Here is a 15,235-nt window from a genome sequence, read left to right on the forward strand (position 1 = left end):
CCCATCCCCCCCCCCCCGTCTCACACACACACGCGCACACACACACACACACACACACACACACACACACACACACACACACATGCATACACTTTCATTTTCATGTTAAGTTTGACAAGAGGAGTGTGAAGGATCAGCAGGCCTAATACACCCCTCATTCTACCCTGAGATGCATACACATTCATATCCTGACAGCTCACAGATGTGACTGACAGGACCGTATGTGCCCATGCAAGCATGCAGAGGAGAGAAGAGAAGAGAAACAAAGATATGTCTCCAGCAGTTAGTGCAAGTCTTTACTGACATTGTATCAGCAATATTTGGGGCTTTATATGTGGATCATAACAGTCCAGTGGCAAACATTAATCAGAACCACTTACATCACTTTCTTTAAAACAAATGTGACATATTGACGCCCGCCTCTAATTCTGATACGATTTGAGGGTATTCTTGTGCTTATTCCCGTCAGTCTTTCTGTAAGGCTGCAGATGCAGAAGAGCAGCAACTGAGTTATAGAGACATAAGTGATTCTGGTGGCATTTGTATAGTTTGTCATAGTAAATCTAAATGAAACCACAGGTAACATTATGCAGAACAACTCACTCCAGTTATATGTCACATTAACAGATGGTGATTCTTGTAGAGCTGGTGTATGCCTGTGTGTGTATGGATGTGTGTACCTCTGTTTGACAGGCAAGAGGAGAGTGAAACCGCAAGGCTGTTTATCAAATTTGTAGGCAGTCGGTGTTGTTGAGCGAGGACGTGTCACTCTACCACATCCTGCTGGTGGGAAGCAGCTTCATATGGGACAGTATTCACACAGTGTACAGTAAACAACAAACACAGGCCAGGTGTCTTTTTTGTGTCCCACCTCATTCTTCTTTTGAGCACTGTGCGCTGATTGTAAAGTTCTTTAATCTTCTGGCTAATTGTCTTTGAAAGAGAGTGAAGAGGATATAATTTATGATCACCATAACATTTTTTTACATTTCCTCTTTACATAATCCTGCCTAGTGCAGCTTCTGTCACACAAAGCCACAAGTGACAATCAGGTTTGTGTAATGAAAACCATTAGCATCTAAGAGGAAAAAGCAATTTGTGAGAGAAAACATATTAGATCATTACACTGGAACCACTGATGACGTTTAAAATGAACTTTGATTGACGAATGATTCAGCGCTATCACAGTCAGTGCTGTATCATACACCTGTTGTATGTTTCTGTCTTCATTTTACTCAGAGTCTCAGGGGAAGTGGCAAAGTGGCAGCCTTCTCTCATCTGGGGAGTTTTCCTCTTTTTTTCTGTTTCTGACTCTGCCCACACACACAAAGACGCTCGTGCACACACACACACACACACACACATTCAGATGCAGCTGTATCTGACCACAGTTATATATGACACAACAGGATGCTGTAGGGTAGATGTTTGAGGTGTGAAGTTTCACACATACCGTGACAAACAATGGGTTTCTGAGAACTAATTATTTATTATTCATGTGTCTAATATAGAGTATGTTGCCATTAATCTGTTTTTTAAATCTTCTTTCATAATACAGTATTAGCATATAGCCAGGATTTGAAACTGAAGTTATTAAACTACTGACTTACTGCAGCCGCACATAGCCCACATACTGATTTACTTCACCCAAGTCTGTAGTGACAATACAGTGAGAAAGTAGAAGGACAAACAGAAGGACAATCATTATCTTCATTGCTGTCATTTGTTTAAATCCAACACAGAGAACCATCAAATTGTTGCTGTCAGTCCTACACTGCCTTTTAGATCCCACAACTGTCAGTCAGAATAAATATTGGGGTGGAATGTGTTTTTGTTTTTGGTCTCTACTGACTACCCCCAGCATCCGAAGCATCACCACACACCGGGGCTTGTGGAGGACTTCAAGATGAGCTCACTTGATAGCTCGGCTCATACAGAGACAACATTATGATAATGCTCCTATAAGTGGCAGGGGGATGGGCACAGTGTCATCTCTTCACATACACAGAGCCAGCAGGGAGTCCACAGTCAACAACATTTAGGGCCGTCTTTGTTGTTGTCTGAGCTTCCATCTGCGTTTTGTTCTGAGCTGCATCTCCTCTCAGACATCATTAGCACTCTCATTAGGAGAATCTCTACCTCAACCCCAAATGGAGAACAAAGTCTTAAAATAAGTCTTTCTTTGCCTATGTTTGTGTTTGTGTGTAGCATTGTATGCATGTGCAAACTGCAGGTGGCCACATTTGTCCCCCAGAGAGTGAGCACTGTGCACTGAGCAGCTATGTTTTAATGAATTTCTGCACGAAGCTTATACGTTTAGTTTCTGCCTAATTTGATAGAAATGCAAAAGCATTTGCAGGATGGATTCAAACCCATGACTCTCTCAGTGTGGGTGTTTAAGCCAGATATTATTGCAAGGTGAATGAGGGGGAAGAGAAGGCCAGTCTGGTTTATCAGAGTGGATCAGGAGCTGAAGATAGCCCCAGTGGTCTGTTATTCAAGAAGTCATTTACTTCATTAACCCAGCCAGATCACTGAGGCCTCAGTAATCAGCCTTGTCACACATCCCATTAACTTCTCACTCCATCAGTATGGCCCTCACTTCTTCCACCAAACACACAGGCAGATACACTATTGTCACACACGTGCAACACACGCACATTATAACACATAACCGCTTGTTCCTTGCATGGTTCACTGACTGTCTTCACACGCGAAGACCTTGTCTACTGCACACACACATCGACACACTCCCACTCTCTCCCTCAGCCAACCTCACTGCCTCTGTCAGTCCCAGAGGTGTCTCCACTCTGATGAACCCTGTGCTGCCCTATGAGATTAGCGGACTCCCTGAGAAAAAAACCTTCATTGATTGAATGTGAGTCTCTCCTGCTTGCAATGTCAGCTCAAGGTTAGCACGTCCCCCGATGCAGTCAACTGCTCTAGCTTTGTTACCAATATCATTGTGTTATTACTATTTTAGCTCAACAGACTCTGCTGCTTATATTATTCATAGAAACTGCAAACAATTACTGACAGTGACCTTCAGGGTCTCTCTTTGGTTCCTCTCTCAGTCTTTTCTCTCCAGTGACCCCCCCACTTAAAAGATTTGCCATAGCACTTATTAATTGTGAACTGATTTTTCTCCTTCTACACCTCTCCATCTCATCACTCCTCTTTCCCCATCGATGAAACCACAGAGGAGCTGCTGCCACATAAAAGCTGTAGCATTTGGTAAAGTGGTTTGAATGAGATTCACTTTTATGTCTTTGCAAATTAGGCATAGGGAAGCATTTACTGTGCGTCCCACTTCAGGGAATGTAGATCTTCCAGACAAAAAGGCAGGGAGAGATGAAGGAATGGGGGCAGCTCTCAATCTGTAATAGAGAGTTACATAAATGACTGGTTCAGGAAGACAGATTGATCTTTTTATGTTGAACTTGATGAACATGAATGATGTTCCAGATTTCCTGTAGCGGTGAATAGAGATGAAAGGATTATCTAGATATTTAGATCATTCAGGCATGAACGTTGCCCTGCACTGCTGTCTCTTTCCTCCCCATCATAATTCAATATTTACAGTTTAAGCTGGAAAACTGCTCCCTCTTGGCTGCCTGTATCTGGTATCCATGGCAACAGATCTGAGAACAGAGTGCCTCTGTATGTGTTCGTGTGTGTGTGTTCGTGTGTGTGTGTGTGTGTGCATAATGTTTACTGATACACTGCAATTGATTGGTTGTTGGGGAGCAGCTGTTGACCCCTCACTCTCAGGGGTCTCTTTGTATTCTTGCACACATCCCAAATCAATAGACACACACGAACACATATATACACGCACATTTCTTATTCTATTTTTATGAGGTCTTTAAAGGTATTTTTGGAGTCAAATTGGATTTCTCTTCTCCAAACCCCTAAAATCAACCCTTATTGGAATTCAAATTTAAACATAGCTTTATAAATCATAACAATAAACCAGAGCCAAATTTTAAAGCGAAGCCTACACCCTTTAGATACATCGTGGAAAAAAAGAGAATTAACATAAATGCAAAGACTAATAATAATGGTGTTACTTTGAAACATTTTTTATCTATATACTATCATTCAAAAACAAAAACATCTGGCCCTCATAAAGACATAAGTAAACTAAAGTAGGACAACACTGTATGATAAGTACAAAAATGAGCAATGAGCAATAAAGAGCTGTGACATTGTTATGAAAACACTCCCAATGAAACAGAGACTCTACCCATACTCACATGCACAAACACACACATACACACATATTTGTGAATCTAGCCAATGTGCCACCACAGGGGAAGTGAAAAGCAACAACACCCAAACCGTTGTTTGCACTGCAGATTTTTAACTACAACTTTCATGCTACTGAGTGCACAATCACAAATACTGTCCTGGCTAATGAAATACCTCCCACTGGGTGCTCTGAACACACACACACTCAGAGACACATACACACAGATGTACCAGAGATGAGTAACTGGTGACTGTGGGACACTAAGAGAAAGGTCATCTGACATCATTTGCATTGCTTGCTAATGTTAAAGGATGGTTTCCATACAGGGAAGGTCAAGTTTTGCATGGAGGTACAATACAAGCGTACATTCTGAAAATGATAAATTAATGGAACAACTGTGGCTTTTTCATGAATTGATGATGTGGATTTTCCACTCTGCTGTATTTTGACATACTGAGGGGAAAGCACCAGCACACACAGACACACACTTTAATCTGTCTTCCTTCACCCTTCACCCACCGAACCCCATGTACACACCCACCTTGTCTTCCTCTGAAGTAAATGTGCTGGCCAGTGTTTATGATACCGTTTGTCTCGCTGAACACACATTCAGTTGTACTTAATTATCCTGGGCTTATCAAATACCATACTTTCAAGTCATTCTGGTAGTTGTGGTTTATTGGCAAACTATTTCCTAAGAAGACACAGGTGATAAACCTTATTCTTAGGCTGCCCACAGGTTTATGTTTCATGTTTCAAAACTCCCCCGGAGATGTGCAAGAACATCTGATACAATATATGTATTTAGTTGTGACTCAGTAGATGTTTGGCTGCATGGCTGCCTATTGCAGATAATAATTGCTGATAATATCCTTGCTTATATTTTAAAGCTATTCTCTTTTAATTGGAGGAAAGCTGGTTACAAAGTTTCTAAACTTTTTGAATGAGTTGCAATAGGAGAGGCTATATACTGATCATCACTTTTATCTTAGGATTTTATTTGTCCATTTATGAAATTCCTTTACAGTATTTTAAAGATTTTAATCCACTGTATATCTATTTTTAAATCATTTGTTTTGTTATACTGATTAATAATCAGGCAATTTCCTGGTTAATTAATACAGTATCACTGAATTATTCCAATTTTTCCTGGAACTTTACCAAAAAGGACCATGGATGGCCAAAAAGACTTTCTGGTGGGATTCAGTCTGGTTAATTTGACAAAAGATTTAGGGAGCGACCAAGCAGTTCATACCTATGCAGGTCCATATCTGAACCTTTCGAAAGTGCTAATCATTTCTCTTCTTACATCACGGACTCAGTCAAAACAACAGGCCTTTTGCCAGATATTGCTTTCCTACTTTGCATTAAGCCACATTAAAATAACCCCATGCCCGTGTGAGTCCCACAAGAGAAGGCCCTGGGAATTATGGGGAGGTTGCACAGGGACGCACGCTGAGCGTGTCTGCTGCCAGGTGGAGGCGATGTCGCTCCTCCTCTCCTCTCTCTTCTCTCTCCAGTGCTCTGCTCGGCCACAGCTTTCAGTCTGCTGGGTGAGATCATTACCAGACACCAGGCTGCGGGACCTGACATTCACCGATCGGAAAATCACAGAGGCGCACACGCACAGAAAACCCTGATCCGATGCCATCGGCGACCATACACGACCCTGTCTCCTGCGTCGGCTCCTCTGTCTTCACTGACATCTGAAATCGCGGTTTTGTCGCTGAACATTTCCCCGCTGGATTTGGGCTTGTGGTCGGGTGCGGGCTTGTTTTGACTGCAGTAATAGTCCTACTCCCCCTCCTCCCCTGCCAACCGAGTAGCGGATTTACGAGGGATCTCAGCACTGTGCAGCTCCCCGAGTGACCAGCGATCCAGCAAGGTATCGGAGACGCACTCTGCACCGCCGCGGATCTCAACCACACAAGTCGATCTGCAAGAGCCTGTAACGATCTTATTTCTGTGAGGGATTGAACATAAGCTCCAAGTTTCTGACTGGATTTTTTCCTGTGCAGCTACCTTGCTTCTGTCATCAGATCGTCTGCAAATCCTGTTTTCGCTTTTTTTCTTTCCAAAGCACCATTGACGCCATTTTCCTCGGGGGTTTCTGTCAAAAAGATATATACATATATCCCAGCACCGTTTGACAGCTCCCCAGGAGGCTGTCATCCCATCCTTCGCTTGTATAAAACGTGTCTAAATGGGCTGTAAATGATCGTGATAAAATATTTACACGTTAGAGCCGAGTGTGTCACAATATTAGACATGGGTAAGTAGCCTCGGTCCGCCGGCCACATTCCACACCTGAATACACCTTTCCTGCAGATGGGTTCATGTTAATGTTTTAAGCTGCTGTGCGTGTGTCTGCTTTTGCTGGTTTGATTATAACTCAGCCTATAACGCAATGCACTGCGCCTGTGCCGTTTTGTTCATTAAATGACATGAAATATGTGACATTGCTTGTAGTCGCATGCCAACAAATTCGACTAACGCACGCACGCAGGCACTCACAACTCACAACGCGCACATTCACGCACGTACCCATGGACTACCCCAAACAAAGCTGTACCACTGAGTGCCTCAATCCATTATACCTTTGTAATTAGGTGGTTGTAAGATAAAGCAGTTGATTCAGTCAGTGATTGAAGTGTCCATCAAACATGGATCAAGGAGCGGCTCAACCAGAGCTGTTCACACTCTCGGTTGAGATGTTTTTTTACTAGGGTGGACCTCCTGCATCTTCACTGACACTGACAGTCCATGGCATAGCATCACAGTCTGTGACATGCAGCAAGCAGATGGTTGTCACTCTTTCAGTCTGTCATCAGCTATGTCACATTTAACTGTAGAATTCTTGAAGTTTTTTTGCCTGGATGTGGGATTTCTGCTCCTTCTGGTGGAGTTACAGATGCTGGAGAGGGATAAATGTCTCATGCATGAGTGGTGCTGCACGTTGCAAGTTGAGGCACACATGAGAGTGTGTTTAATGGTTCACACACATGCCACCATAACGACAATTAAGAGATACCAGTATCCATACAAATGTGGCTTCAGGAGTGCATCCAGTGGCGCTCCTCCACTCTAGATTCATTTATTAATAGCTGACCAGGTTCACATGGCTTTGGAGGTGGGCATCAGAGGGAGTGTTTAGCCAAACGTGATGGCCATGCTTTGGCTGAAAATGAATGGTGGTATGCCGCTGTTATCAGCAGCCCCCAGAAACCTCAGTCACAGCCATAGCACCAGAAGACAAACAGACAAGCATGAATGAGTCAGTGAAAGTGTGGAGAAATTGTCGGGCTTCTAGGATATATGGGAATGAAGGGGAGCAAATGGGCACTGGATAAAAGAGAAGAACAAGGACTGTGAGAGGAGAGGCAATTGTAAGAGAAGTGCGTGATTAGGTGGAAAGATGCAGTGTTGAGGGGTTGATAATAGAAGTGATCCAGACTCAGATGGAACCATCACTCTTGTCTTGTTAACAGGTTTGGGGGAGCTGAAACTCCTGCAGCGTTTTTGTGGTGTAAACATATGACGCGGACTAGTAAACCACCTATTAGATAATGAAATGCCCATGCCACCTTAAAATTAAAGCACGAGAAATCGATTAGGTGTATCCCCTTCTTCGCTGGACACCTTGGGTCGAAACAGATTCACAAAGGGGGAGGTGGGAATATGAATTGGATCCAAGGACAAATCTAACTGTTGGCAGGCTCTCTTAACAGAATATCAGCACTGGAGCACCTTTTGGCAGAGCACACAGAAAAAGGGAGGGAGGGAGAAAAACCAGTGGAGGGTAAAGGAAAGAGGTAGCTCAGAGAAGAGGGGAGAAAACAGAGGTTGGTGGGGAGTGAGGTGAGGGGAAGGAGGGAGACAGTTGGGGAGTAGGGGAGGTGTTTTTCAGACAGCCATTTTGTGGCTTCTGCTGCAGTTAAAATGGTTTAACATTCATCTGCTTCTGCAAAGCAGTTAGGTGAGGATGGTTTTAGTGCTACCAGGCAGAGAGGAGTGTGTGCATGCAGGACTGCATGGAGCAGCTGCGAAGCCATCGTTTTCTATTATGGCTGTCCCACACATGGCACTTTATGGTTGTCTTTCTAACTGAACACATGCTTGTGCCATCCCTTATGAAGTGGGGAGAGAGAGGGTTCTATTTTGTATTTCATATCCAAATAGATGTTTTCAATGTTCACTTGAAAAAACAGACTATGCTTTTTGATATGGACAGGCTTCCTTCAGCTTGCTCTGTTCTGAGACAGAGGACTAATAGACTTCTGGTTTGAAAGCCTCATGCTTGCGCTCACTGGATTTGGAAGGACTAGAAAGCTGGGGCCATTCCTTTTGATTTGTCTCTAACTGAAGATTAGATCCTTCGTGAAACACCGGTTTACAAGATTGACCCTTCACTAGAGAGCTGGAATAAAAGAAGTAAATGAAAAATGAAAATGGCAGACAGACAATGTTCATCATTCCTCTGAGATACTCATCTACAGCCAGGGATGGCCAAGCCTCTAATACACTCTCACATCAAAGAAAAGAAGAAGAAGAAAAAACACTCTTCACCTTGTGCAATCGCATGGGCATTTGGTGTGCTCGTGCTTGTGTGAATGTGTGGCCAAGTGTGTACATGTGCACACGCATCTGTCTGCATGTGTGTATGAGTTATTTGTGAGTCCACCTCAGGCACTGGGCTGCTGGGTATGCAGCCTTAAAAGGTTGTGTTTCTGCAGCCATCTCTCTCTCCCTCCCTCTGTGTTTCTCACTCACACTCAGACTCTTTCTACTTATGTTTTTGTCAGTGTGACTGTATCATTCACCATTTATGTTCTATCCATTTGCATTCCATTATTAATGCTTTATCATAATTGTTTTCAAAGGACAAGGTAAAATGTTGGCAGAGTGGCTCATTCACAGCCTTTTGCATCCAGCACAGGGAATGACCTTATGCTATTTGAGAGGGAAGTGGGTTAGCGGTGGCAGTTTTGAGAACATAATAAAGCTATTTATGCTGTGTGTCTGGCCTCTCACAATCACCCTGCTGTCTGAGGCTAGTCGAGGTGTGTGTGTGTGTGTGAGTGTGTGTAAGAGAGAGAGGAGATGTAGACTGAGGCTAGCTAGGAAAGGGAGGCCAGAGGAGGGGTCAGTCTTACATAAACTCACCCTGCCTGCCAGTAACAGAGAACTAACACAGCTTAGGGCACCAAGCAGGGAGGGAGGAGGAATAGTCATGACCCAGCTAAGTAGTTTACACAGTAATGGCCCAGGATGAAAATTGTACTGATGCATGATGCCATTTTGTTGTCATACTGGGAGTCTGAAGAGCAAAACCAAGAGCGGACAAGGCCCTTTTTGATGTGTGTACTGCATATGTGTGTGTGTGATGTTGTAGTTGGCAGCTGGCTCTTTTTCCTGTCATTGTGCTCAGTCACATGACAGCCAGGATAGCTGTCACACATGCCATTAGGACGAGTCACCAAGCTGACATTAGTGACTGAAAGGTTCCTGGAGGACCAAACGGTGTCATGTGGGCACAGTAAGACCAGGCTGGGACTGAGTCTGGACTCACTATCTTTTTGGTTGTCCCTGTAAAACTTAAAATATTTAAAACTTATTTTAAAGACTTTTAGGTGACTTTGACACTAAAGAATTCAAACTGCCAAAAACACTGCAATCATAAGTCTTGGTGTTTGGAATTCAAATTCAATAGACAATTAATTACAGTGTAAAAAAAGATCATGGGAATGTGGTGGTTTCTTCTGTTGAATAGGTTGCTGCTTTGCAGCTAACGTGAAAATCTCACCAAGTGAAAGTGACTATGACACAAAACTAAAGCAGACTTTCTGTGTGATACTGGACTGCCTATCTCAAGTTACTTTTGCAAGTTCCTTTTCTTAGTGCACTTAATGAATGAATCAATGACAAAATCAATGACGTCCAGGAAGGAAATCAGGCAGGAAATCAATCTATGCTTTGTAAAATGAGTATAAGGTCGGCCACACTGTTATGGTGCTTTAAGTTTATCATATTTAACCACCATGACGTTAGTAGAACATACATTAGTGACCCTTATGAGTCAGTTTTCAAAGACTGTGGTTTCAGATTGGCAAATGTTACTGCCAAAAAGAAAGTTACTAAAAACAGGCCTTTTCATTTTTATTTAATCTAGCAAATGCAGTAGAAAAAGGACAAACCACAGGCTTTGGTCTCAGAGTTGGAGGCTGTTTGTGTTCAGTCTTAACCTGACAAGTTTGTTGAAATACTGCTGTGGATTATGATTATGTGCTGTGAGGCCTGTTGGGTATTATGATGGGGATCAGCTGTTAGTACAGTAGTGAGGGGTGGTACAGAGGAGCGCACAGAGGAAGCATGCACAGTGTAAAACGCCTACAGTAACCATGCAGAGGTTAGGGGCTGGGTAAGGCTCAGTATATGCTGTAAACCTTTTGTGCTCTCTTATCATCTTAAGTCTGTAGCAAGCAGTAAGCTTTTACTCAAGTCGTGTCCTCAGGTAGTGGTCTAGTCTGGGTTCACATCAGTGTAAGTGGTGTCAGTCTGAGCTTAGTGTGTGAGGCAGCATTCCCCACATCCAGCTCAGTCATGCCTCATGTCATATTGACTGATGGGATTCTCTGCCGCTGGAGTGAAGTGTAGTCCAGTGTTTGTTTTGATTGCTTTCTGTTTATATGCCTGGGTGTAAGTAAGCCCCGGTAAGTGCATACGTGTGTGTTCGTATAAGTATGTAATATATATCTGTGCCTGGGTGTGCAATGATCCAAAAAGGAAAACATGAATCCTCTGAGAAATGGCTACTGCAGCCTTTTCTCTAGAGAGCAGAAATAGCAGCAGGGATGCAGAAAGTCTACTCGGTGACACCAACACTGTCATTTGTATGTGTAGTTATGTGCATAAGTGTATGGAGTTTCTCATGCATGTGTGTAGCAGTGCCACTGCATGCGTGTGTAAAACTGTTCAGGCGCTGGTTTTTCCAGGCCTGCTCGTAAACCACATCTGGGGAAAGAATTTAGATTCCTTCAGTCCGTCTTTCTCCTTCCCTTTGCCTCCTGTGTGATTCCCTCTCTCCTTCCACGCTCTGGTTAAAAAAAAAGTCAACTTTTAAAAATTTCTGTCTTGTGTCCTCAGGCTAACTTCAGCCTGGTTTTAGAGTAGAGAAGAATCTTAATTTGTACTGATCACTCTAATGTCTGCACGGCTGCGCTTCAGATCTGTCGTGAGGATAGAACAAGGGATGAAACAAGGGAAAGAAGATTAGTGAGTGAGTAAAGAAGAGGGTAGGGAGAGGGAGGCTAGTGTGAAAAAATGTTTGTTTATGTGAGGTACAAAATGCAAATGAGAGCGTAGCAGTGTGCCTCGATAGCTCTGTGATGAGCTTGTGTGCTTGTCTTCATACATAACAGGGAGCTAATGATGTTGATGACAGCAGACAGCCCTGCGCTAAGAAGCAGGGCTGGAATGGAAGCTGTGGGGATGACAGGACTCGGTTTCAGTTGCCCTTCTCTTACTAATCATATCCTTCACCTGCTCTCTCTGCAGACTGTCCCTGGCTTCGCTGTGTTCCTGTGGGACAACTAACCCAACCCCAGTAGCTGATTGCCAACAACCAGCCAACCCGACAGACTACTGTTCTTTATATTCCTATTGGTTGGCTGCCACAGCTTCCGCGGTCCTGACTGGCTCTGGCGGGAGCGTGGATGGAGCCAAGGGATCTCGTTGGCTCGGCCCGACCCAAAGAGGCGGAGTTACAAGGAGGCAGGGTGGGGCCAAATGAAGAGGAACAGGAAGGAGCAGGGGGCATCGGTTTGGCGCGCAGTGATGATGTGATTAACGGTGCCATCAGTGAAGGCGAGGGGCTAGAGGAGCAGGGGGAGGGGCTTCTGGAGGAACAGGAGTTCTCCATTAAGGAAGCGAGCTTCCAGGAAGGAAGTCTAAAGCTGAAAATCCAGACCACCAAGCGCACCAAGAAGCCCCCAAAGAGCCTTGAGAACTACATTTGCCCACCAGAGATCAGGATGACCATCAGGCCTCCAGTTGGAGAGGGCAAAGGGGGACGGCAGGGACGAACAGGAGGCGGGGCAGGAGGCGGTGCAGGAGTAGGGCGAGGCCCAAAGGATGAAGAACGAGGACCCCCCAGAAAAAGGGTAACTCACCATCCTTATACCTACTGCCACCTATATGGTTTCACATTTTTAAGTAGATGTGTAATGTGTCATGCAATGTACAGTGAGCTTTTGGAATTTTCACTGAGCGGAAAACTCCTGTGGCTTTGTCCTGTCTCAACATCCCACTCCCCCTCTCATACACTCCACCTCTTTCTGTACCTCTCTGTCAGAAGCTCCTTTCCCTGCTTGGTTACACAGGGTCAAAGTTTGCTGTGTAATTGAAACCAGTCATAGCTAGCTGAGATCACACAGTGACACAACACAAGCACACAACACACACACACACACTCACACACACACACACACTCAAATAGGAGCTGAGAATAGGGCTGAAATAAGCATGTGACAGCTGGTGTCTGCTCTCTCCATTTGTGGTCATATACATAGAGACCTGTCCTCTCTCCTCTCCTTTAATGAAATCAGCTCTTGTGGGTCACACCCCTTCACCCCCCTCCATCATCACACACTTTACACACTGCAGCAGTGTTTGGTGTGTGCAACACTGTGTTCGTACAGGTCCTTGGGGGAATCTAGTGTTTGCTGTGTGTTGACCTACACAGTGGTGTGTGTATCCAAACCTGACAGCCATCTCAGTGCCAAAGACTTCTACAGTCCCAGCATCAGTAAAGGGGTGATCTTATCCACATGATGCTGGGCCGTGCTTTGTGCTCTTCTGGTTCAGTCTTGTGGTTTTAACGCAAATTTTTGATTGTTATTTTATATTGTTTATTTTACTAGTAACCACTGGTAGTCTGTCTGGCTTTTCAGACAGCTAGAAAATTGACTGAAATCACCACCCACTCTGCCACAGCATGCTCAGAGTCTGAATAGTGATTCAAATATGAAATTGCAGCCAAACTGGAAAGAAAATGTGGGTGTTGCTTTGTCATCAGCAGACTTTGACATCATCCACAGCCATGGTTTCGGCTAGTTGACGCAGGATGTTTTCTTACCACAGCATAGATTAAGAATCTGTCTGACTTCCTGTCAGCTTTCTCTAAATTAAGTATGAAGAGCATATTTACCACCAAAAATGTTTCAGAGAGCTCAGCCCTACACTCTGATGTTTGGGCAGCCATTCCCAATTCAGCACCACTTTGGAATCCGACTGCTAGTGTGATTGACAGAGGTTGTCATAGTGACAGGGGCGGCAAGCTGGCCTCTATTGAGGGTTGAGAATTGGGGAGGGGAGCGGGATGTGTTGGTGTTGATTCATATCAGTTTCAACCTTTCATCCCCTATGCTCTGTTCCTCAATCATATCCCCCTCCCCCATTTCCCTCTGCCCCCTGCTCCCCCCCTACATCCTTTCCCTCCATCCACCCATCACCTCCGTTCACCGGCCCCCCCAAGGGTCTAATACAGGCAGGCTTACTGGAGAGGAACGGGTTAAAGAGAGAGGCCGGGCTGCTTTCTGTCTCTCTGTCTCCCTCTCTTTCCATGTGTGTGTGAGGTTAAATACTCTCTTTGTGGTGTGTGTGAGGCTGTGTGTCAGGAGGGGAGGGGAGGCGGGGGGGCGAGCAGATGGACAGCCTCTCTAGTCTCTTGCTGTATTGTGTCCACATCTATTCTTTTCCTCGTTCTCTCTTAATCTTTTATCTCTCCCTTTCTCCACTTTCCCCTCAGTCTCTTCTTCCATCCTGTCTTCCTCTTTTCACTCACACTTTTTCCTCTCTCTTCCTCCCTCTTTCAGCCTCTGTTGTCCTGTAGCAGATGGCAGCGAGGGGCAGCAGCAGCAGCAACAGAGCAGAAGCCAGAGTGTGAGCAAGAGATGGGAAGAGAAGAAGGGGGTTGTGGAAAAAAGGAGGAGGAGGAGGAGAAAGGAGGTGGGGGTCAGGCATATGGAGAGCCTGGTTAAGGGGCCCCCTCAGAGGGAGTGTGTATGTGCGTGTGGTAGTGTGATGAATAGAGGGGGGGAGAAGCAGGATACAATAGATGCCCATTTAGACAGAGATTTGACTCTAATAGATGGAGAAGGGAAGAGACAGACAGACAGATAAGTTAGCAAACATGTAGAATGGTGCAAAGGAAGACATAAAATGCCAGGATTTAGCCGTTTCTTCTTTTGTAGCAGCATTAAAAACAGCTTTCTCTTCTCTTCTCTTCACCTATGACAAGATTAAACTTTTTACTTATTCATGTGACGAAACTGGGATTAGGTTTCAGCAGCAAGCCTCAGCATCAAGACACACAACAAGCAAAAAGAAAAAAATGCAAGTTATGTAAATGTTCAAAACTGATTACCTCAACCTTTGAACTGTAAAAAAATATATAGATTTACATACCGGCTGTCTGAAATCTCTACCTTTACTGCCATTTTATTTTAGTGTCTGACTTTTGAGTATAAAGTCTATGTTGCATACAGTGTCCTAAAGAAATCCCACAACACAATGAAAGCAGTAGTGTCCATGCTACAGACAGCCCACGATACAATATGTTGCATTTTATAGATGCAAAAATAACAGTAATGCAACTCTACACCTGTCAGTGATTACACAAAATTACAATGATTCAGAAGTGTCTGAAATCTCAATTTACTCCTGGGGGTCTATTATTTAGGGATTAGTGAATAAGTGAACAAGGGAAAGAAGAGAGCAGTAGAGAAGAGAAAAAAGTGATGCAATTTTCTACTTTTCAAAAGACTCTCACCCTCCTATCATCTTCATAGCAAGCATCTACAACCAGGGGGTCAATGAACAGGCTTGTTCTGTCAGGGGACAGACCCGCACACACTCATAAATGGGATGTGATGGGTTCCTCCTCCCTGTTTCCAGCTGACATCACACACATGCTGAACGTCCTGC

The 15,235-nt window shown here is 44.2% G+C and overlaps 1 protein-coding gene across 2 annotated transcripts in view; it reads left to right on the plus strand.

The window, feature by feature from the left end:
- The first annotated feature begins 5,611 nt into the window (after positions 1-5,611).
- The window catches only part of setbp1 (SET binding protein 1), a 37,326-nt gene continuing 27,702 nt past the window's right edge, over positions 5,612-15,235 (plus strand). The window contains exons 1-2 of one of the 2 annotated variants that reach the window (XM_020594296.1): positions 5,612-6,524; positions 11,807-12,411. In XM_020594296.1, the coding sequence (XP_020449952.1) occupies positions 11,965-12,411 (447 nt within the window). In that variant the 5' untranslated portion in view covers positions 5,612-6,524; positions 11,807-11,964. The remainder of the gene's footprint in view (positions 6,525-11,806; positions 12,412-15,235) is intronic. The other variant, XM_020594297.1, reaches the window with a different exon arrangement.

This window comes from Monopterus albus, unplaced genomic scaffold (assembly GCF_001952655.1).
Source record: "Monopterus albus unplaced genomic scaffold, M_albus_1.0 scaffold23.1, whole genome shotgun sequence".
In the NCBI taxonomy this organism is placed as follows: domain Eukaryota; kingdom Metazoa; phylum Chordata; class Actinopteri; order Synbranchiformes; family Synbranchidae; genus Monopterus; species Monopterus albus.